This window comes from Varanus komodoensis, unplaced genomic scaffold (assembly GCF_004798865.1).
Source record: "Varanus komodoensis strain SLA01 unplaced genomic scaffold, ASM479886v1 scaffold1, whole genome shotgun sequence".
In the NCBI taxonomy this organism is placed as follows: domain Eukaryota; kingdom Metazoa; phylum Chordata; class Lepidosauria; order Squamata; family Varanidae; genus Varanus; species Varanus komodoensis.
Window position 1 is genome coordinate 87125114 of NW_025335268.1, and position 24743 is coordinate 87149856.

The 24743-nt window shown below is 40.8% G+C and overlaps 1 protein-coding gene across 1 annotated transcript in view; it reads right to left on the bottom strand.

Moving 5' to 3' along the window:
• Nucleotides 1-651: 651 nt before the first annotated feature.
• The window catches only part of LONRF2 (LON peptidase N-terminal domain and ring finger 2), a 57241-nt gene continuing 33149 nt past the window's right edge, over nucleotides 652-24743 (bottom strand). The window contains exons 3-12 of the mRNA XM_044433795.1: nucleotides 24608-24730; nucleotides 18055-18216; nucleotides 16990-17191; nucleotides 15944-16043; nucleotides 15240-15354; nucleotides 11962-12083; nucleotides 10431-10589; nucleotides 9021-9183; nucleotides 6385-6534; nucleotides 652-4295 (exon numbers count right to left, since the gene is read on the bottom strand). Of these exons, the coding sequence (XP_044289730.1) occupies nucleotides 4137-4295; nucleotides 6385-6534; nucleotides 9021-9183; nucleotides 10431-10589; nucleotides 11962-12083; nucleotides 15240-15354; nucleotides 15944-16043; nucleotides 16990-17191; nucleotides 18055-18216; nucleotides 24608-24730 (1455 nt within the window). The 3' untranslated portion in view covers nucleotides 652-4136. The remainder of the gene's footprint in view (nucleotides 4296-6384; nucleotides 6535-9020; nucleotides 9184-10430; nucleotides 10590-11961; nucleotides 12084-15239; nucleotides 15355-15943; nucleotides 16044-16989; nucleotides 17192-18054; nucleotides 18217-24607; nucleotides 24731-24743) is intronic.

A 24743-nucleotide genomic window follows, 5' to 3' on the forward strand; every position in this document is an offset into this window, starting at 1 on the left:
ACTACAACTTTTGTATCTACAACTATGTCTTGTCCTTTATCCTGACCATGTAAGCCATACCCATAATTATGGGTTATCGGAGTATTTTTTTTCAAAGATAAAAAAAGATACCATGTTCTCAGATAATTAGGCAAAGAATCCATACATGAAATATACTTTCTACAAACTAAGTTTTAGCTGTTAAGTGTTAATTCTGAGATTAACATTAACTTCCAAAAATGTTACCATGAATCAAAGAATTTCAATTTTATTACACAGTCTTTATGCAGTCAGTTCCAGGGGAAAATACCTCATGTTTTAGCTGAGTTTTAAATTTTATCTTGCGGCAGACAGATACTTTAGAGATTAAGAAAAAACAAACACAGCAATAAAAACCACCCTACAGGCTCAGAGAACATGCAACACTCAGATGCACAATTCTTTTAATGCAAGAGAGCAAAAAGAGCAGAAAATGCTTGCTAGAAAAAGGGGTGCATTAGCTCCTCCCACTACACTCAGACCCAGAGGTTTTTTACCATCAAATGCATTTTTAAGTCTCAGTGACTTGATGTACAACCTAAAGCCTGTGGTTCTTTCAAAAGGTGCACATTTGCCAACTCCAGAAAAGAATTTAGTGTTATCTAAAATAAAGAGTTCATAAAATGACGCAAGTCACTTGTAAACTGAATTTATTTATTCCAAACATCACATATACATTTCCCCATGAAAATTCCAACTATACATGAAATGAACATTGCAGCAATATTTTCTTTAAAAAAAAGGTTTGGCTTTATTTATGCAACAAGAAGTGCCAAACATGGTTGTAACACATACCTGTCTTTTGTTTTACTAAGTACAAAAAGGTGCAGGTTAATAATTTATATTTATACATATATATACATACACCCACGCATGTGGGCACACCCCCCCCCACACACTTTTCAACTTGTTTTAAAATGTAAGGATTTTGTTTCAAGTTTTATCTACATAAAATACACTTAAAAAACAAAACATAACTGGTCATACGCTCCAGATCTGGTTTTTGCAGTACTTTGTTGATACAATCATTCCAGAGCTGCAAAATTAAGGCGCTACCAAACATGAGGCCTTCAAGTTAGCGAGGCACTGTATGACTAACGCATACAGCTTTCTGAATACCTTTGCCATTTATTTTATTTGAAAATTAATTGCAGCACAAGCCGTAGGAACAGAAATCTGCTGATTATCAGCTCACTAGAGTCACAAAGCAGTCTCAGTGACTGAAAAGAAGGATGTTTAAAAGCAGTAGATAAAAGGCCACAGTAGCAAACTGGCATTGTTTGTAAAACTGAAGTGATTGAACTTCACCTGCAAAATCTATTTATTATTTGGAGACCTTATACACTAGGCCGACAGCTTTTGCATGTTTTTTGATGGAAGAAGCTGAGATGCCTTCTCCCTGTTAGACTCAAAAAAGAGGTATTGAACCATTTTTCTGCAAAGCTTTTCGAAGTACATCCTAATCCCCCATTCTCAGTATCACAAAAGCAATCTGCATAAGAGAAAGAGGTTTGAAAATTCTGGCTTTTGTCATATACTTTAATGTACCTGCTCACTTGTTAGACTAGGCATGTTAAAAGAGCAGAAAACCTGACCTTTAAAGCATAAGGGCTAGACTAAGAGAAGTCCTCCTTTGAAAACTGAAAACAGGTCATCAGATATGAATCTCAGAGATACTGTAGAGCAGGGGTGGGTAACTGCTCACTGCTGGCTATGCTGACTATGGCAAACAGGAATTATTTCCAGGCCCAAACGTTTGGACAGCCACAAGTTGCCCACCCACTACAGAGAACAGACTCTAACAACGAACAGTGCTGAAACATTTAGTGGGACAAAATCGTTTCTTATTTATGCTTAATAGCTATGTTATTTTAGCTATTAAGAGGAAAAAACACACAGAAAAAGACAAAGACCGAGAAAACATTAGGTACACTCAAAATCTGCAAGAGGAATACCAAGCAAGCACAGACAAGGGTACTGTGAGAAAGGATGAAGGTGGTCCAAGTTCCCTGCCAAAATTAATGAGGGTGCATTTTGAAGAATCTCTTACTAGATAACCTTGGAAGCTGTTAAAGTACAGTGAGTTAACAGGAAGACGGCTGTGTTGGGAAAAGGATGATAGCACCCAGGGAACAAGATATTCCAAAGGCTTCCCTCTCTCTGGCATTTATGCCATCTTTCGGAAAATACTTGAAGAAAAAACATATTATCTACCAACTCTGGTAGAGGGACTGCAGGAAGGCTATGAAAGAAATCATTAGTTCACCTGTTACAAGTTATGCAGTTTACAATTAAAAGAGTAGTCATGGGTCATTACTTAACTACAAAAGGTGAATTCAAGGTTGAGGCAACTACAGTACATTCAGGGTGTGTTGATCAGTTCCTAGGAAACGACTGCTGGCAACTTCTGACAAGTAGTTCAGACAATCATCTAACACCACTCAGGCCACAATTACTACTACTAAATAGTAAAGTCAATCTTTTTTAGATGACATTTCTTCCTTAATTCATGTGCAAGTGTTTACACCTGTGTCTAAAGAGGGCACACTTTTTCTAATTTAAAAAGGAGGCACTTTTGAAGTATTTTGGTATTGCCACTACTTTCATTTTGCCAGATTATTTGCACATGAACCAGCATCTTTCAGTTTCCTTCTGTTTGTGCAACTTTCTGAGATCTGAACTAGTGTCATTCCCCCCGCCCACCCCAATAGGATAATTATTTCTACATGTCTGGAGATCTCAGCAGTTTGTATTAGCAACACTGTTTTGCTATTTCATGCTTACTGTCAAAGTTTCCAATAGGCTGATCATATTTTAAAAATTAACAACAGGTACTAAGACATAAAAATACAGATATATTTACAAAACCAACAACAAATTGAAAGTTAACACCTGGTTTAAGCTTGCATTGAAATTTGCCTTTACAGGGTTCAATTTGTGCCTCCTCTCATGTTTGTCACCAAGGACAAAGACTCCAAGCACAGACAGTGGTCGGTACATAACGAGGAATATTAAAGTTTTGGTTTTAAAAATGTGCTAACAAACATTGTTCCAGTATAACAGGTTAGGCTGGCATGGCAGTTGTGAGCAGAGGTGAAAACTGTATCTTACCTTGTTTTTCAGAATTAACATGAAAGATATTTTGAAGTGGCAATTCTGTATCACAACAGCCTTTAGTAATCTAACCACAGAATAGCTTGAAATGAACCAGAGTTTTGCAACACAGGTCAACATGCTCAAGTGTCCCAATGGCAAAGAAAAGCTACTATGTACACACAATACCATCTGCCATGGGAGGGTATTGGATCCTTATGTGCACACAGCTCTAGGATACAACCACAAAAGATCGGGCTGTCCATAGGTAACTTTTCCCATAGTAATGCAAGTTGTCTGAGGTTATTCTGATTTTTTGTAGGGGAGGAGAGACACACCCTATTTTCCTAGATATATTTTGAAATATTCTTCCCATTACACACAACATGCAAATTACAAACACAAGAAACTGATTTCTTATCAGCCACAGTGCTGTTCACCAGCTATTCTTTTGGACACAAAAGGGAAACTTTTTGTCCAGGAAAACCCATTTTGCTTCACAGATTAGTATTTTTGTCAACATGCTGCAGTTAAAAGATTGTCCCATCCATCAGTACCTGTGGTCTTTTGTGGATTCTTCTTTTAGAGAATAAATTTTCCTTCAAACAACTACTTCTAAAGAATATTCCAATAATTCATATTCTCAGTTTCTAAGCCACCTCTCCAAGTTCTGTTTCCTTGCTACAATAAAAGTAAACACCTCAGTTGGGGCATTGGGGATTTTTAAGGGCTACTGTCTCCTCCTGATAAACAGAAAGTTGTTTGCAAGCAATAATTCCACATTGCTTCCTGCAACTACTAGCAGCTATGTTGCAATTGTAGCAAACTTCCAAGAGGCTCAGATTTCTCCAGGACAATAGGCACAGAATAGTTGGTTAACTACTGGGTAAAGTGTGTGCAAAGAATGATGAATGCTTAGATGAGATCAGTGTCATTAAAAGGGAAGAATTGTTTAGTCTCCAACTTCATTCTTATGAGCATTTGCAACCAGTTGTCTTCGGCATCTGTTCACAAATAAGGTTGTGTCATCTGGGTCTTTTGCGTGTCACAAATATTAATACACGCCGTATAGCAATAAGTCGATCTTTGAGTGAAGTCATGGCAAGAATGGCCAATTGCGCCCTGTTCTCCAGCGGCAATACTGCCAATAACCACCAATACCAAGCTGGACCGCTGGGATTACTCTGAAAAGGAAAAAAAAAACAATATCTCTATGTATGTTTTTAATGGAAAAACAAAGGAAAATAAATGAAAATATCCTTGTTTTATAGGATGATCTTAAGGTGAGCACTTGGTTCTATGCCAGAAGGCAAAGGCTGTAAGTAGACCTGTGCACCCCAAGGTACTTCGGAACAAAATATAAAGATTACAACAGGAAGATCATTCTAAACAAAAGCAAAACATTGTCTTTTTAAAAACTTTTCTGATCTGATACTAACTCAATCTCTAAATCAGAGAAGAAATTATATCATCTACAAATAATGGAACCCCAGTAGAAACAGACAAAAGCATTCAAGCTTTGTTTAGACTACACTATGCCAGTAAATGTTGGTATGTTGTAATACAAAATGATCTGGGTCAAGACTTCATTCTTTCAAAGGGCTGAATGATGACCTAAGTCCCATCAAGTTGTCACTTCATGTGAGATTCCATGTATTTGTCATCACAGAAATGGGCAATCTTTCATAACTGGTGCTCTCCATACAAGAGGAGAAGGGATGTTTGTGCTGTATTATCCTTCCCTTAATTGAAATTGTTTCTGGCTTTGAGCAATTTTGAACAACAAAAGCTGGTATAGGAACACAATGACCTTTCCATGAAGATTTGCTGCCTTTTAAATTTCTAGAAATGCTTTTTGCTCAACCCAGTATTGGGTATACCTACTATCCAGGATATTTCAAGTCACAGACCAAGTGCTGAAGTAAGATCTATGTTACTGCTTTGACACAGTGTTCTAGCTTGGTGATAAATCCATAATTTCACCATGTTCTGCTATGTAACTATGGTTATAGTCTTACAAATGGAAAAATAAAAACAGACCAGGCTGAAGCACAGAGATTTTGCCAAAATACCTACTTTAGTCTGTGTGAGCAAGACTAAACTATGACTCAAAATGATTTGCACAGCCTTAAATGTAAATTTTTTGGTGCTAACAAGTGATTGAACCGGATTAGTCAGTTCTGGTGTTTCATGGCTGGCTGGTGTCTTTTTTTTGTAAACTATAGAGACAAATGAGAACAGAATACAATTTACTGTAGCAGTTACAAGTTTTTCCCCCAGGAAGAGAGTAGAGCATCTTTTTAAAAAACACGTCAAAATGTGGGCTACAGATAGCACTTCCCTTTATTTTACAGCAACACTGCAGTGCCCTGAAATTCTGGTCAACTCAGGGCTGGGTGCCCATTATGTGCAAGTGAATGGAGGGAAAACAGCTACACAGCAGCATGCAAGTCTGAAAATGGCTGCTGGGATGCATTAGGACTCCTGATGCTTCTGTATTCCAAATTCTCTTCCCCCAGAGCAACTTTATGCATGCTCTGGATAAACAGGAACAGGAAGGTTTATCTAGATTTAACCTCCTCTCTTGACAGGCTGAGATCCCTTTCTTGGCTTCCAAAGAGTCTCCTTGATGAAATGGAAAAGCAGAGGCCATTCTTCATCCCAGCAGAGTTTGCAATCTCCCAAGTGGGAGAGGTGGACAGGGATACTAGCGGGGGGGCAAAGCAATTCTGGGTGCATGGCTGCCTCTAGGAAAATAAGAATAAAACTTCCTCCACTTCCTCAGCAATCCCGGTGCAGATCACTGGAGATGGGGGAGTTAAACCTCCCACTCCCAGTGATCTGAATTAAGATTGCTATCTCCATGCTGCTAATGGCATGTGGGAATAGCATTTTTTCCACCACTGCTCAGTTGATAGCAGCTCACTTGGACATCAGAGAAAAACATGCTGGTTTCCCAAAGGCTCAGTGGAACACAGAGAGCACCAGACTGGAGGTACAGCTACCTGCATTTCAGGAAAAAACTGGCCTAAGGGAAGCAGTTCTCAGAGACCCTATTTCCATGAGCCTTCTCTATTTTCCCCATCCGTCCAGGTAATTCCCCACCTGTCCCAAAACCTGCTCCTCTTCCCATACTCACCAGTCAATGGGTGACACGTACGTGGGCTATGCGTCCAAGAAAAAGCATATTCCCTCAGGTGCATCTCCCTTGCTTTCCTAGATGCCCTAACATGTAAATACCCCTTAAAAGCAGACTTGTAAAGTAGTATTTACCTGTGGCTCATGTTCTTTCCCGGGCATTGGCCCAAAGTGGTTTAGAATTTGCGCTTTCATATTGTCTTTAAGAGAAGTAAACCAGGCAACAGCTTGATCATAGACTGAATCATGAAGGCGGACAAGTTCTTCATACTCTGCCCCTTCAACCTGGACAATGGATGAAAATGAATTCAACGTGGGGTTTCTCATATGGAGAGCAGGCATGATGAAAACAGTGCAATAATTACTGAAGTGTCACTTAACAGGACACTCTGGGTTGCTTATGGATTAAATAATCCAGAGTTAACCTACTGCTTGTTGTTAGGTAAACTCTTCTTGTTTTGTTGTTTTGTTTTGTTTTTTGACAATGTGCTAACAAGCTATGAATGTGGCATTCATATGCACATCACAAGTGACTCTGTGCAGCATGCACCCTGGCAAATCATGGCTTAATTATTCTTTACTTAATTAGCCCATAATTTGATGCTATGATGTATAAGCTGGCCCCATGTGTGCATGCTGCACAGGATGTTTAGTTTTCCCTTTGAAAAGAGTAAAGCAGAACTAGGCATCCTGAGCTGTAAAACCATATTCTGTTCCATTGCTGGGATCTCCGGACTCAACTGTTTGGTCCCTCTGGAATTATTTAAAAGGGAACCCTCTTAGCCAAGGCCTGCTGGCACAGAGTATTTCATTTGTGCTAGAGACTTGTGCTAGCAATCAATATTTCATCTCAATATCTCTTGTTATCTCCCCTCACAGATCCTTCCAGCACAGCAATGGTTTCTAGGAACACAATCCATCTGCAGCAGCTACACCTCTAACACAGCCAGGCACATTTACTCAGTAGGGTATTATTCTTAAGAGGGATCAAACACCATCCTCTCAATGAGGCTTCTGCATTAAATAGATTTCACTGCATTTAAACAGGACAGTCATTCACAAGCGCAACACTCTTATGGAAGGGAAGAGCAAGAGCGTTCAAGCAAGTAAATCCAATGTAAAGGCACAATTTCATATGCACCTGCCTCAAGCGGGAACCTTTTAAATTACTTCATGTATGATGGGAGCATCTGCCTAAATAGTAACATGAGTGCCAAACTGTCATCTTGGAATAGAGCAGCCTTTTTTCAAGCTCATGCCACCCAGATGTGTTTACTACAACTCCCATCAACCAACCATTGGACTTGCTCAATGGAGTTGATGGAGACTGCAGTCAAATATATCTGGAGGGCATCAGGTTGCAGAAAGTTAAAATAAAATAAAAGTTGAAAGAGCTGAATGTGTGAAAGTTAAACTGGGGACAACCTGATTCTGAGAGGGACCAGCGGCTTTATCTTGTTATTTTGAACATTATCCAAGCTTAGACTTCTCATAGATTTAGAAATGCATTATACTTCTCCTCTGCTGCATCTAAGAAGGTGTGTATGTGTGGAGAGGGGCAGCGCTAATTTGAACTAACATCTGGCAGATTAATAAACAGTAATACTGTGTATCTCTAACTACCTGATACATTGGTGGTCTGCATAATCTGCATAATTGTGAGGAAATTCTTACCATGCTTTCCACAGAAGCAATACAGAGGTAGAAAGGTTTTTTCTATTCAATGTTGTCAGAACACTAATGCAAACTAACACTAGCACAATGTAATTGGTACTTGCTTGGTAATGGGAACAGACTCCAATTTGTTCCTAAATTTCAGCAACAGGGTAGTGTTTCTTCCCTTTTTCTAGCAAGCAGTAATGACTTCGTACTGGCATTAGTTTATGCTGTTGCAACATCATTAGGATGAGTGCAGTGACAGCACTGAATTACTACCCAAAAAGCTTGCCAAGCAATTACTAGCAGTATGTGACAAGTTACCACTTGGTAAATAGTTATCTGTAAATTGGCAGTGTCCATGATTGATGTAGAAGTGGGAAGGAGGATGAATATGAAGGCAAATCATGATAAAACACCCTTACAGGATTAACTGAAATCCAAGTATATTTTAATTCACTGAACTATGTTTTGCTATTGAAGAAACTGAATGCAAAATTAACAGGATTAAAAGACAGTGTCCAAAGCTTGCTTGAGGAACATGTGATCTGATGGCGCTTTCTAATGCTCTCTTATCAGTCTAAAGAAGAGAACCACTGACACTCACTTTAAGATGCCTGATAAATTAGAAATGCCATTCTAAATATTTGCCCTCTAAATACCTCAGGTTATACATATACACACCACCAATTTTAGCCAAGTGTCCACTTCATATTTGAGGAGAGGGGCCCTGCTACATTAAACTTTCTTACTTGATATTTTGTTTTGCAACAAACAATGTCTGAGGAACTCAGAATGCTACATAATTAACATTGTAAACTTCTCCAAGTAGTGACCGTGAAGCTTGGTATTGCCAAGAGTTAAAGGCAAGGTTTTGATTCAAAATCCTCAAATATTAAGTTACCAGTGTTGAGTTGGTGAAGTTGTGAGGAGGAGGAAAGAGGCATAATGGGACACAGAAGGGAAGGAGAAAAACATACAAATTCAAGAGGGTTGTCAGGTAGTGAATCAAACAAAAGCTAATATAATTTATTTTATAGCTGATGAAACAACAAAATTATATACTTGGAAGTCATATTAAGAAAAAGGTCTTACAAAACTACACAAAAACTTACCTTTTTATCTTCTAAATATTCAATGTTTGCTGTATTATATCCATCCCGTTGACCATGGCTCAAGACCCTGAAACGCCGAACACCAACTGTATCAACAACTGAGCGGCCATCGGGGAAAAACTTCACATCCCTGACTTCTAGCATGCAGCCATAGTCAGCAAACCTGATAGGGCAAAAAGAAAATGAGCCATCTTAAGACTGCAGTTCTAAGTACACTTAAGGAATAGGACTCGCTGCTGACTTCTACATACCACATTTAGAACCTAATTCAAAATGCTTTTTACAGGAATTACGTGCATAACTGATAGGAATACTGCAGAAATCTACAATGGATTCAATTAAGTTTGGATTTCTATGAATCCAACCTGCAGATTCTGTAGCAGTTCTGCTTTTGCTGAGTCATGAGAAATTTGTGGATTTGCAGACTGGTTTTTCACTTTTGGAAGTGAAAAAGAGTCTGTAACAGTGCTAATGTGTACTCATGCACTAGTGCTAATGCACACTTATGCATACTTGCACTATTTAAGGTGAATTAGTAGAAAAAAAAATTCTGGAAAAAAAATCAGATTCTACCAACAAGGGAACAACAGAAAGAAAACACTTGACAAGCTACACAACTCTGAACAGAGTGGTTTTAACAAAATGATATCACAAGGTAACAGATAAGTGACATGTGGAAATATATAATGCCTGTCCCAGTATTGTGGAAAGCTACACAGTAGTGCTTGTGTCCTAAGGCTGTATGTCCAGACAGGAAGATCTTTCCTTAAGTACTGTACATCTCCCTATGAGATTATAGAAGGAATTTCATGACATCTGCATGTCACTGGTAGGCCAACTGCTTCTGAATTTTTCAAATGATCAATGTGGCCCAGCAAATTGGGTTGGAAAAATCTGAGACAGTAACACTGAATTCATCTGCCTGTGGATGAACATTACAAAAATATAGTACCAAAGGAAATAAATAAATGCAAATAAATAAATAAAATAGCAATTTAAAAACTTCAAATGATAACACACATTTATACACAAATCTGCAACAGCTCATCTCCTTTGCAATCCAATTGCGACTCATTTTCTGTGATGCTACTACACAGTTAGTGACATTGTCTGTGACGAAGTGCCAAGTCAGAGAACAATGTCAGCTGAAGGCCATTATTATTATTATTACTGCTGTATTGTATTACATTTAGCAAGGAATTTAACAAGGTACCCAAAGCACTTACATAATTCTTCTCTTTTCCATTTTATTCTCACAACAACCTCGTAAGGTAGGTGAGGTGACAGTCAGTGCCTGGTCCAAAGTCACCAAGTGACTGTCATGGTTGAATGGGAACAAAACCCATTCTTAAAGCAAATCTTCTTTAAGAAATTCAACATTTACAGGTTTAATTCCAAACCTTTGCTTACCCTTTCAGTTCATCAGCTAAGCACATGCCAAATTGTTTAGTACCAGTTTCCATGCATCTTCTTATCATTAAACGATAGCGGGGTTCAAAGACATGAAGAGGGCAAGGGATGGTAGGGAAAGCCATGGTACATACAAAGATGGGAACATCTTGATTCAAACTGTAAGAGAATAAAGAATCAGCATTAGCATCTGCAAAAGTCAATGAAATCCACATTTGAAATTTGCATGAAGTTCTACCCACCCACACTCTTTTTAGGCCGTCTCTCTATTAATGATATATCCCTTGAGTCACACTACAGTAGCCTACTATAAAGGCAGAAGTAAGGTAATCCAGAGTTCATGCAAAACAGCTTTCCAAAAATACCAGTAAACCATCTATTATTTATTTAATTGCAGTATTTTTATCCCTTTTCTCAGCCAGAAGGGTTCCTAGAGCATCTTTCATATAATCAGTAAACAAGACAATCCTGTCTACCGGCTTATAATCTAAAAATCAAACCACAAACTTTTTAGCTACAGCAACTTTAATATATGCGACTGCAGCCGGAATTATAGAATCTGCTGGCCTCAGGCTTGCCCTCCAGTGGATCCTCAATAATGGATTTAAAGTGTACTCATTCCAATCACTGGGCCACAAAAGAGTTCTGTATTGTTATTTTTCATCAGTACCTCCCTAGTTTGAAAGCAGGTAATCAAAAAAGTCATGACACTGAAATAAAAAGGAATGTGGTGGGGGGGATTAGCTATTTTAAGAGGGTTGGCAGAGCTGTTCAGCTTCTGCTTTTCTTTTCCTCAGCTTAGCCTGCTGAAGCAATAGCCCTACTTAGACAAGTTACATTCTATCATATGTGATTACTGTCACGGTAATTACTAATTGGGGAAGAGGGGAAATTTTTCAATGTAAAATTTGAAAATTCACGAGCCTCCAGATTCTACAACCATAATTTTATTTCTCCCAAATGTCTAATATGTGTAAGTACCACTCCCCATCAATATAGCCAATGTCCACATATATAGAGGTTACAATCCAGACAGTGCTTCTAGACAGGGTCTGCATGAGGGGCTCTTGTGTGAAGCAGGCCCTTGCCAAATCTCAAAATAGCCAAGGATAATGTTCTGTTGTTCTGTGTAGAGGTTTCCATACCACATATGTAGATAAAATGTATGAAGGGGAAGTGGACCACATCCACTGGCTCATCTATCAAACTCTGTACATTTGGTTCACTCAATCAGGTAGGCACCTCTTTCAGACCTTCCATCAAATGCCTAACAGACAAGACTAGTGAACACGGTCCCCCTTCCACACCATACTTGCAGTGAATGCATGGAGAACAGAAATATGTGAAGAGTTCTTAGGTAAAATGATCCAAATCAGCTAATTCTTTGATTAAAAACTATACTCAATTAAGACATGCTGGAATTGGATGATTCATTCAAGAAGTCAGCTCCAAGTAAACATGAGGAAATGTTTTGCTTACATCATCCAGTTAAATATAATCAGTATCTTCTTGTGGTAGGAAGACTACTTACTTTGATAATTCCTTCATTTCTTCTTCATAAACTTTCTTCCTTTCAGACAATTCTTCTGGCAAGTACCGAACTATTAATTCTTCAGTAAGGACGGTTTTCTTATAAGTTCGGCTTGCTAAAAACTATGAAAGACAGAGTTCAAAAACTTAGATTGTTTATTCTGTATCAGTGGTCTGCAACCAGGCTAGTTTGGAGGCAGAATGCAGGGATGGTGTATGGGTAAGCCAAATCTCCCCAGGCTTTAAGGAGCATGGGTGCATTCATATTTCACCCCAATCCACCCCAGCAATAAGTCACAGTGGTTTGGTTGTTCAACAACCTACAGTGTACCCAACAGATGACTGAGCTCACTGTGGGTTGCTGGCTCCCTCTTACCTCAATCCCCCTCAATCTTCCCAAGAGTATCACAGAAGACACTGCAGCAGAATGAGCATTTTCCCCCACTCCTTGCTATGATCATGAGCTATTTTCAGGCAGTCATGGCTTTGTTCCCCTTCATCCCTTTTCCCCTGAGATTGTGAAAACTGACTTGACAGCCAGCTTTTGTAATCTCTGTTTAGAGAGACCCCTTCAAGTGCCCAAATAGCACCTTGGAACATCGGTCAGACCAATTTTAATTATTTCATTCTTTAACAGTCCAAATAGCTTGAGTATGTCTTACTGAAAAACTGCAGAGGTTTGCGCTGTGTGCATACAGTAATTTCAATAATTAGCCAGGACAAAGTCCTAGAGGACAGCTACTGCCAAGGTATTGTAAATACTAAACCTAGACAACATCCTCAAAAGCTATAGACAGTGCCCCCACCCCATTTCTTTCTCCTGACAGCTGTTAAAAGGTGAGCTGTCAAGGAAAACAAAGGGGCTAATGAGCTTTGCTCATGAAAAGGAGGTGGTGTGATTGACATCCCATTCATGGCAAGGTCCTCTCCTGACAGCAATCAAGGTAATGCATTTTTTGCATTCTTTCCCAGGACTCTAGCTGCCTGGGAAAGCGCAAAAGTGCATCTCATTCCACAACTAGCTATACCAGTCCCAAAACACGTGCCCTTTTAAGAGGGACAGGAAAAGCAGGAGATGAGCTGCATTTCTGCACTTTTCTGAGGCGCTAGCATCAGAGCAAACATACAAATAAATTTATGCTGGCTTACTTTCAGACCAACTCTTAATTCCTGTCTGATTGAAAGCTTGTGCCTCTGAACACTGGCAACAAGTGCAGTCTTCTTCACATTGTTTGCAGAGAACACACTTTGGGAGTTTCTCCCACTGGAAGAGACCTATCCCTGCACTACCCACTCCCCCCATTTTACTACCTGGTGAAAAAACAATATACTTTCAGTTTGCTATAGGCAAAACAAAAATTAAATTTGCATCTCACAGCTACATCTTTTTTTCATTGAGTTCAGATATATGAGAATTTCATTTCCATTAGCTTAACATCAGAATGTTCTGCATTTTTCATTTTTTGGGAAAAGGTCACATAGAATCATAGAAAAGAAGAGTTGGAAGGGCCCATGAAAGCCACCGGGTCCAACCCCTGCTGTTGCAGGACACTAATTTACACCACCCCACTAAGATGACTGTCCATTTTATTTTTCAATGTCTCTATTGTGTGAGAGTCCACAACCTCTCTAGGCAATTGGTTCCACTGTTATATTGCTATGACAGTGAAGAAACATTTCCTGATATCTAGCCTGAATCTGGGTTGTCACAACTTGACTTGATTATTCTCCGTCCTACACTCTGGTATCAGCAAGAAGATACCTTGATCTTCCCTCTTTGTGACAGCCTTTCAGATATTATTGAGGGATCTCATGCCCTCTACCCCCCACTCCATCTTCTCAAGGCTGAACATGCCCAGTTCTCTCAGTCTCTCCTCATAGGGCAGTGTTTCCAAACCCTGGATCATTTTTGTTGTCCTCCTCTACTAGACCCTTTCTAATTTATCTGCATCTTTCTTAAACTGGTGCCCAGAACTGGACATAGTATTCTAGATGGGGTCTGACAAGTGAGGAGTATAAGGGAACTACTACTTCTCATGATTTGGAAATAATACTTCCATTAATGCATCCCAAAATAGCATTTGCCACTTCAGCAGCTGCATCGCATTGCTGGCTTCTATTTAGCCTGTTATCTACAATAACTCTGAGGTATTTTTCTTTTAAGTTCTATTGAGCCACATATTCCCTGTCTTGTATCAATGAATTTGGCTTCTTTTTCCTAGAAGAGGACTTGGCACTTGTCCTTACTGAATCTCATTCTGTTGCTTTCAGCCCAGATTCAAGTTTATCAAGATCGCCCTGCATCTTCATTTTGTCTTCTAGGGGGTTTGCTATTCCACCAAGTTTTATATTGTCTGCAAATTATCTTTCCTTGTACTTCCCTCAGCTAAATCATAATAAATAAAGATGTTGAAAAGCACCTGGGCCCAGGACTGAATCCTGCAGCACCCCACTAGTTCGCTTCCTCCCGTTTTAGAAGGTGCTGTTGATGAGCACCTAATAATTTTCCTATCTAGTCCAGTTTTCCTTTCTATATTTCTTGAACAGATTGTATCCATCAATAGTAGAGTTCCAGTCATCTGGAGTCAACAAACTTGGAATTATCCCACCAAGTTTCAGTAATTCCTATAAGATCATAATTGCCTTCATGTACTATGAGCTCAAGTTTGTGTTGTTTCCCATAATGTGGTCATTGGTGTAGTGACACTGAAGTTCATTCTCATTGTGCCCTGGGTTTTCTTCCTAGTTTTTTGGGAGACTGTTGTTGGGCCAAGCTTGAGGTTTTTTTCCCTATATTGCTGAACATTTACTGAGCCTGTGAACCCAAAATGCATTTGTCTGAAAAATATGCACTTTTAAAATATGCATTTTGAGGGGAAAAACAGTCTTATCAATGCTGGTGAAGTATGTACCTCGGTGTACACTTTAAAACATGTGCATCTATACACACACTTCTCCTGTTTGGACCAAAAATGTTTGCATTCAGGACCAAAACATGACTACATGAGCTTACAGGCTGAACTTGGAGAATCTCAACAAGCTTGAATTCTCTCATTCCTACTCTAGAGTACATACAGGGGGCTAAGAGTCCATTATTCCCAAACTAGGATCCCAATCTAGATCCAACACTCTGTGCCTAATCTAGACAAAAAATGAAAGGATGTAGCTGCTAGATATTGATTTAGAATAACGTTTGTTTTGGCCCTAACCTGAAGTTCTTGTACAGCCAAAAGTTTTTCATTTAAGCAGCCCACAGAGCCGGGAGGGAAGTGGACTTACTTCAGAGAGCTTTTCCTTACAAAGTGGACAGTGTGGATTATGGTCCAGACAGCGTTCAAGGCATTTGAGGCAGAATGTATGTCCACAAGGAGTAGCAACAGGCTCATAAAATAACCTGCACAAGACATTGTGAATAATGAAAAACAATCGGTCACTTTACATTTCCAAGAAAGACTGTATGTGTCTGTATGTGTGTATGAAAGGAGAGAAAGAGAGAAACATATTGCAAGTGAAATATAAACAATTGCTCCTGAAGTATCAGAGGCAGTATCTCACACCCAATGCACATTCAGCTGCACAATTACCCTATTCTGGGTATGGGGCAGTTAATTTCTTAAGTTATATATGAGTGATACAACTGCCTAGTTTGGTTTTTAAACTGTGTTTGACCACATTTCTGTATCCTGGCTATTAAGTATCTTGTATGTTCTGCTTATCAACATGCTTTAAAAATAAAATAAATATAATTGGCTTATAATTATGTTATACCAGAGTCTGTAGATTTACGACATGAATATAAATACTTAATTTACAATTTTTACAGCAAAATTTTTTTATTGCTCTGTCCTTCCCTTCCCTACTTTAAAATGTCATTTAATGCTTTGCAAATTTATTTATCTGATTTCTAACCCGCCCCATTAGCTCTTCAAAGAAGTAAATTTACTCAGTAAAAATTTACTCAGTTTCTTGCGTCTAGGTAATACCTCATGCAGAGGGAACACTCAAAGTCAGATGCATCCACGAGGTTTGCAGGTATGGTTCTTAAGGGAAGGGAGGCAGATTTTTCACAAGTAGTTTCACCTTCTTAAAGAAAAAAAGGCAGAATGTTTATTCAAATAATTTGTTAAGAAGGAAATGTAAAACTGTTCATGTCTGAACTAAACTAGCAATTCCCAAAATATTTTAAAATTATGGACATACATCAGCTGGACTAATTCTATGAATTGGTACAGAACTATGTTTAAAGAATTAAAATATAGAGAAGTACAGGCTAAAAGAGGTGTTGGTAAATGGCAGCCCACAAGCAGAATCCAGCTGAAGAAAGTTTACCTGCTGATTTAGGGTGCTGAAATTAAAACCATGGCAAGACCACAAATCGGTTGTTTAAAACATCTGGAACTGCTGTCACCAGTTCCAGCAAAGTGGATGATTAATTATCATTTTTAGATTTGAAAAGCATACAAATGAATTAGAAGTATTCTAGAACAAATTTCGGCAATTGAATACTTTCGTGCATCTGAAGAAGTAGATTCTAGTGTATAAAGTCGGTGCAACAATAAATGTGTTAGTCTTTTAAGGTGCCACAAGACTGTTTTTGCTGCAACAGAATTTAGATATCCTTCTGAAAGTTGCATCAAATCTATTCTTCAGAGAAGAAACATGGGCCTGAACAACTTCAACAATCATTTACTTCTGTATTACAGAGACTGCAATTTATCACAATAATAAATCATTTCGTGCCCCCTGTTCTATAAATATATCATAAAATAATGCATATACATGCTCATATTCATTTAAATTTAAAGCTGTAACACGTCATACTCTTACCACTCTATAACAGAGCACAAAAGAGTCTCTTCTTGCATAAAATATAGTGTACAAATGTGAACAATCCAATTTAATTCTTCTTAGAATAGAAATTGCTGGACTGAATTTAGTGAAATATATCATATAACCACAAAAAGCAATGTGTTTCCTTGGAAAACAAGCAAAGAAAACCAAGATTAGGAAGCTCACTTTCAAAACAAACCTTTTCTAGGAATTTTGCTAGGGATTTCCAAGCTTTGTAAATCTCCAACATCATTGGAAAACTTCCTTTTCAAGCTTGCAGTGGGTAGACTGGAGAGGACTATTCCCAAAGTTTTTTTGTTATCTTCAAAATAGGAATCCATTATATGATGAGATACATCAGTCTCTTGGGATGGATTTTTTGTTAACCTCATGATGGTCTCCTGAAACAATCATGAAATGCATTTCAACATTTCCCTTCTATATTGATACTTCAAAGTTTGATTCAGGAATATTATATCAGCAGCATTTCCCTATGCTGGTTACATTAAACTGGACTACATGGATCATAGACTGAGTTCATACAATCATTATAGTCTGTCATGGCTTATTCAGGTGGTCAGCAACACATGCTGAGCTACTTTTTAATGTTCAGGCTGTAACTGTGATCTCCATATCATCTGAAGTGGATGAGGATGGGCTATTGCCACACCTACAAAACTGTGCAGAATCTATGGTGTTTTTAAGTTTACAGGTAGTTTATTATACAATTCACACTCACAAGGTTCAAATTACACAATAAGCCAAGGTCACAGCTTGAATATTTGAAATGACCACTCACTAGCAGCACAGCCCACCGTGGCTTAAATAAGAGAGAACTGGCAAACTCTAAATCTATAGAAACTACTCATACAGAGCTCTATATACTTAACTACAGGAATCTACCCTGTGTTCTGAGACTTTAAAAAAATTTTTTTTAAAGCTTGCAAGAACAGCAAGTCTTCAAGTGAAACTCTACGATATACAAAACATTTAAATATAGCTTTTTAAAAATAGCTACTTAATTCCAGTGGATTACAATTTCACATTTCAGTGAACATTTTTTTTCCTTTGTCTGCATCCCATTCTTAATGGGCTTCTCTTGGGAAGTCAGATTTTGGGCTTAATAGGCCTAGCACCAAACTAGGAATGCAATAAACTTCGGTGCACCCTATACTTCAAGCACTGGTGTAAAAAAATTTGGGGTGAGCTAGTTGCATTCGAATTTCCCATTTTTATTTTTAAGTATACACGTTCTAAGTATTACCTTTGAGTTCTCTGCAGCTGACCCATCTTCTCCAGAAACCTGTGTATTTATACTACTTAAAAATGCAGGTTTCAATCTTGTGTAAGAAGTCCGATTACAAAAAGGTGTTGTTAGACTATCATGCACATTTTCAAATGCTGGGAAAAACATCTCACACATTATCTAGAGAAAAGAAAACATAGATTTAGGAATACACACAATTCAGCTTATTTTATGTGAATAAATAAAGTAGTGTCCTTTCTCCTATCCCTTCAGTAATAATTTTAAAACCTTCTAGAAAGAAAGAAAAGGCCACTGAAAGTAGGGTAAGGACCTAACAGAAACCACACTAGCACCCAATCTCATGTTCCCTGCTTATTCTAGCATAGCAGGATGCACGTGCTTTTCTTGTTCTTCTGCCGATTTCCTACAATAAATTCCACATGCGCATGGAGGGTAGCTACTTCGGCGTTTCCTTCTCTGGTTAATCTGGGTTGCATGTGGTATCAAGGCTGCCAGCTGCTGACAACTAGTAAAAATAATGACTTACTAGTTGGCAAATCTAAACAACAGCAATGGTTTCATTAGAAATAATAAAGTTACTAGAGCTATTAAACCCCTATGCAAAGTACCACGAGCTGATCTCACAGAAAGACCCATCCCAATGGCAAAAATAGAATTTAACTAGTGTTTGGTGTTTGACATTACAACCATATGTTCATAGATTCTATGAAGCAAGTCAAGTTGGATAAAACTCAAGTCATTTAAAAACAAAAAGCAAAATAAAAACAGCTTTTTAAAAATTTGTTCTGAATTTTTAAATCAGCAATTTTTAAAAAATCAATAAATATGTCTTTCATTTGAAAATTAAGCTAGGAACAGTTCAATTTCATCACAACATGCTAAACCTCTCTGTCCATCAAACATAACCATTCAGTTCCATTTTTCCTCTTATGATAATGATTCTGTCCAGTATAACTACCAGCTCTTGCTTCTTGGAAGTTCTAAGCTTTCATTTTCAGTTCTCTGACTAAAGTCATATGTCCATTGAAACAGGATGGATAGGATTGTTGATTTCTGCTGAGGTGATGGAGGAACTGGGCCAAGCAAGACAGAAGAATTAGTTAAGACAGAAACGATCAAGGAAAAGAAGGGCAGAAGCAGAGCAGAAAGAAACACTGGTGTGAACTTGAAAGAAAAAGTACTGCAGTTGTGTGTGTGATTTAGTCCTTACCATTCCTAATGTACTGCTGCACTATCTGCAGCTTGACACAGCTAAAGAACATTATACACTATTTCATAAATTAATAAAAAATCAAGTTACCTCAAAGTGATATATGAACCGTACCTTCCCTTTATGTTCTAAAAATTCTATACTGAGTTAGAAATTGATATGACATGCAAAGAACTATCAGTGGCAAATGAGATTTCAAGCAATGATTTAAGTCCACAGATATTATTTCATTAGAGATGAAAGCCATGCACATATAGGCAGGTTGCTTACCTATAACTATCGTTCTTCGAGTGGTCATCTGTGCAGTCACACATAATGGGTGCTGCGCCTGCGCAGTGCCTGTTGCCGGGTAGAATACAAAAGCTTTAACGGATTTTGGCGGGAACTCTACACCCCACCCCAGCGGTGCTACATAGGGCGGAGCGCCCGCCATTTTCCTCCAATCTATGGAGACCGGCAGATCGCCCCCTAATGAGGAGTGTGGTTGACTGGAGGAGTCGCTAGGGATAGTCTACTGTCCCGTCCTCTGAAACCGAGTGGGGCTGGTGGGCGGGTTGTGTGACTGCACAGATGACCACTTGAAGAACGACAGTTACAGGTAAGCAACCTGCCTTTCTTCTTTGTGGTCTCTGTGTATCACACATAATGGGCAATTAGCAAGCTTACTGAGTCGTTGTCTTCAGAGGAGGGTTGAAGAGAGGATGGCCCATCCGAAGGAGCAGTCCCTGTATGGCCCAAATGTCTAGTCTGTAATGTCTGGTAAAGGTGCAAGGAGTCGTCCATGTGGCAGCCTTGCAAATGTCCGGTAGCAGAACGCCCGATGAAAAAGCCGAGGAAGCAGCCACGGCTCTGGTAGAGTGCCCCTTGAGGCAACGGGAAGGTCCAGTTTGGCTAACAGGTACACCACTTTGATAGTTTGAACGATCCATTTCGAAAGCCTCTGGGAGGAGATGGCAGCGCCCTTGTCGGGATTGGAGTATTTAACGAAGAGGCTTTTGGTCTTTCTAAAGCTCTCAGTGCGTGACCGATAAAAGGCCAGGCATTGGCACACATCAAGAGAGTGAAGGGATTTCTCTATCAGAGTGGAAGAGAACGCTGGCAGGACGACGTCCTGATTGACATGAAAAGCTGTAGCAACTTTAGGTAGGAACGCTGAGTTGGTTCATAGGACAACCTTTTCCTTATGGAAATTGAGGTAAGGTGGGTCTACGTGAAGGAGAGAGAGTTCACTCACCCTCCTCGCGGAAGTAATGGCGACGAGGAAGGCTACCTTCCACGATAGCAGTCTCAAGTCATTTGTCACCAAAGGTTCAAAGGGGGCTCTTGGATCCGACAGTAAAGCGGAGAAACCGCCTGTGATCTGGGTGGATGCTGATGAGGAAGTAAGTATCCATTAAATCTAGGGATGCGAACCAATCCTCTCTCTCTAGTAAGGGGAGGATATTTTGCAGGGTGGTCATGCAAAATTTTTTAATTGCAATGAAGGCATTGATGCCCCTTAGATCAAGTATGGGGCATAGACCACCATCCCGTTTCGGTACCACAAAGTATCTGGAATAGAAGCTGTGAAGCCCCTCGGAACGGGAGATTCGGCAAATCACTCCCTTACAGAGTAGCTGGAGTACCTCCTCTCTGAGGACCTCCGACAGAGTGGTGTAGCGTATTTGTCCCGAAGGAGGCACAGTGTTGAACTCAATCTTATATCCATTCTCAATGATGGAAAGTACCCATTTATCAGATATGATGGACTCCCATCCTGTCTTCTTTGTCTCTAGGGGTTGAGTGTTCTCTGTTGTCTCGCCCCTGGGAAGACTCGACCACAATCGAATTAGGTTTCGGGTGTCTCAAGAGGAATGGAATGTCTTGTTCCCAAACCTTATACATCGACTCATACCTCCTGGACATAGGGTGGGGCTGGCTAGGGAAAGCCCAAGTGTCCTTCATGGCCTCTCGAAGGGTGGTGATGATCGGGAGGTATATGGCAGAGTATTGTTCATTACGAATGATGTCGTAGAAGTTGTCTTTGTTGATGCTAGGTCGATGCTCGACCTCGAACTCCAAAGGACTGGGTAAGGCGGCTCATGAGTTCGCCGAACATGGCGTAGGATTCTTTAGGGGACCCAGGCCCCTGAGTGGAAATGACCGTGTCAGGAGATGTAGAGAAGCAGTCCAAGTCCTCCGAATCCAAATCGTAAAGGTATGGGGGGCTGGAGGAAGACTGGGCTGGAGATGGTGGAGGACAAGAAGTCACCGGTACCAAGGTGGAGGGCATTTCGGTCCCGGTTGGCCGAGATCGGTGCCTGCGCTCCAGTGGTATGGGATAATAATGAGAGCCAGTGTGGTGTAGTGGTTAAGAGCATGGGACTGGGACTCAGATGATCTGGGTTCTAGTCCCCGATCGGCCATGGAGCCAACTGGGTGACTTTGGGCCAGTCACAGACTCTCAGCCCAACCAACCTCACAGGGTGGTTGTTGTGGGGATAAGATGGAGGAGGAGAATGATGTAAGCTGCCTTGAGCCCTTTGTAGGAAAAAGACAGGATATAAATCGAAAAATAAATAAATAAAATAATAGCCATACAGAGGCGGATATCCCCAGTAGTAGGGCCAAGAAGGTTCGGGGCCTTCATAGGGCATCGGAACCCAGCTCCTGGTAGGTTGGCCTAAAGTGCAGTGATGGCAGTGGGGATCGGCCTGTGAGGGAGGCCTTGGAGATGCCTCGGGCAATGAAGGCATCGGTGTCGGAGAATGGGTCGACTGGTGGCTTGGCAGCGACCGCGGAGGAGAGTCTCGGATTTCCCTGTTGGACATCGATCCATGAACGATGGGTTCGGGGGGGATCCAGTGCTGCAGGAGCTGGAGATTCAACCCTCTGGGGGGATCCGGACAGCGTAACTTGCATCAGCGTCTGTGGTGTCGAAGGCATCGGGACCGACGGGGCTGTCTGGACCAATGGAGCGGTCGAACCAAAGTCTTGGCGCGGTTCCGGGGCAGGCCTATGATGTTTGCGGCTGGCCTTGTCAGTCTTGCCCTTCTTAGACTTCGAAACCGACAGATTCCCTTGGCCAGTGTGCTTCCTCTTCTCCTTCTGAGTGAGGAAGAATGGGAGGAGCAAGAGGTCTCCTTGGAAGCAGCTCCCTCAGACAGTGGATGAGGGGAGGTCACAATGGAAGGACCTGCCAGCGCAGCCTGGATGGCAAGCTCGTTAGAGGCTATCAAGGTCTGATCCCTAAGGATCTTCCTTAGTCGATTCTCCTGATTTTTCCGGGCTTGCTTGGTGAAAGCCTGGCAGTGTCCGCATTTATCAGAGCGGTGCCCCTCTCCCAGGCAGAGGAGACAGAGCTCATGCAGGTCCGTTGCCCGCATTTGGAGCACTTTCGAAAAGCCGCGCGCTGAGCCATCAGACAAAGGGATAGCAAAGATGAATAGTACAAAGGTAAGAAAGAGTTTTAAACTTTTTTTTAATTAGTAAGAAAAAAGGGAGTATTTAACTAGGGAGGTAAAGGTAATATTATTATTATTATTATTATTATTATTATTATTATTATTATTATTATAACATTTCTATGCCGCCCCTTGCCGAAACCTCGGGGCGGCTTACAACATGATAAAATACATTGAAATACAATAGTACATAATAAATTACCATTAAATATAACAATACAAAAAATACATTGATTTACAAATACAAAATTAAAATTATCAGTATAAAATAAAAATATAGGAGGAGAAAGAGAAGGAAGAAGAAGTTGCCCAGGCCAGATCATATGTTTTAACAATTGAAATGATGTTTAAATAAAAAGGTCTTTACCTGGCGCCGAAAAACCAGTAATGACGGTGCCAGGCGGACCTCTTCGGGGAGTGAATTCCATAGGTTGGGCGCCACCGCAGAGAAAGCCCTCCTCCGGGTACTTATTCTCCTAATTTCTTTCATGGAGGGTTCCCGGAGAAGGGACTCTCCCGCAGATCTCAAAGGGCGGTCGGGCATATACGGACGTAAGCGCTCGTTCAGGTAGCCAGGACCCAAGCCGTTTAGGGCTTTGTAGGTCATAATCAACACCTTGAATTGGGCCCGGGCTTCAATGGGAAGCCAGTGAAGCTGATGGAGGACTGGAGTCATGTGAGCATAACGCCCCGTCCCCGTCAGCAACCTGGCAGCTCTATTTTGCACCAATTGAAGTGTTCGGACTGTCTTCAGGGGAAGCCCCACGTAAAGCGCGTTACAGAAGTCTAGGCGGGAAGTCACCAGCGCGTGTGTCACCGTCGCCAGGCAGTCGTATTCCAGGTAGGGGCGCAGCTGATTAATCAGCCGAAGCTGAAGGAAGGCGTTCCTCGCTACCGCTGTCACCTGAGCTTCCAAAGAAAGCTCCGGGTCGAGGAGTACACCTAAGCTGCGGACCTTATCCCTAAGAGGGAGTGTTGCACCATTCAGGACCAGGTCAAATCCACCCTCTCCGAAACCCGATCCGCCAACCAACAGGACCTCCGTCTTGTCTGGGTTGAGTTTCAGTTTATTGGCCCTCATCCATTCCCTTACCTCGGCCAAGCACCGGTTCAGCACAGCCACTGCCTCATCTGGATTAGTGGAGAATGAGAGGTAAAGCTGGGTATCATCAGCGTATTGATGATTCCGCAGCCCACACCTCCTGATGACCTCTCCCAGCGGTTTCATATAGATGTTAAATAGCAGAGGGGATAGAATGGAGCCCTGTGGTACCCCATGGCATAGCTGCCATGACGTAGAGACATGGTCCCCCAGCACTACCTTCTGGAATCGACCGTCGAGATAGGAGCGGAACCACTGCAAAGCAGTGCCTCCAACCCCCAATCCCGCAAGTCTGTCCAGAAGGATACCATGGTCGATGGTATCGAAAGCCGCCGAGAGGTCCAGAAGAACCAACAGGGATGTACTCCCCCTGTCCTTCTCCCTGCACAGGTCGTCGTACAGGGCGACCAAGGCAGATTCAGTACTGTACCCGGGTCTGAAGCCGGACTGAAAAGGATCCAGATAATCAGTAATAAAACTTGGAATATCTCAACCGGGAAAAGGGAGAGAAAAAGGCGATCAAAGTAGAGCGAGAGATGAAAGGTAACGAACAGCTCGAGGCAGTGCAATTGGCGGTTGAAAGAAGACTGGGGAAAAATGGCGGGTGCTCTGCCCTATATAGCACTGCGGGGGAGGGGTGCGGAGTTCCCGCCAAAATCTGTTAAAGCTTTTGTATTCTACCCTGCAACAGGCACTGCACAGGCACAGCACCCATTGTGTGTGATGCACAGAGACCACGAAGAAGAACAAGATATATCACAATGTTCAGATATACACTTTATAAAATTAACCTACCTTTTGGGCTTCCATCTTCATTGAGCTCCATTCCGGATTTAAGGCAACACAATAAAGAAACTCCTTCAATGCTTCTTCAATCCTTCCTAATCCAGAAAGAGCTTGTGCTTTCACATAATGACCCTAGATGTATACA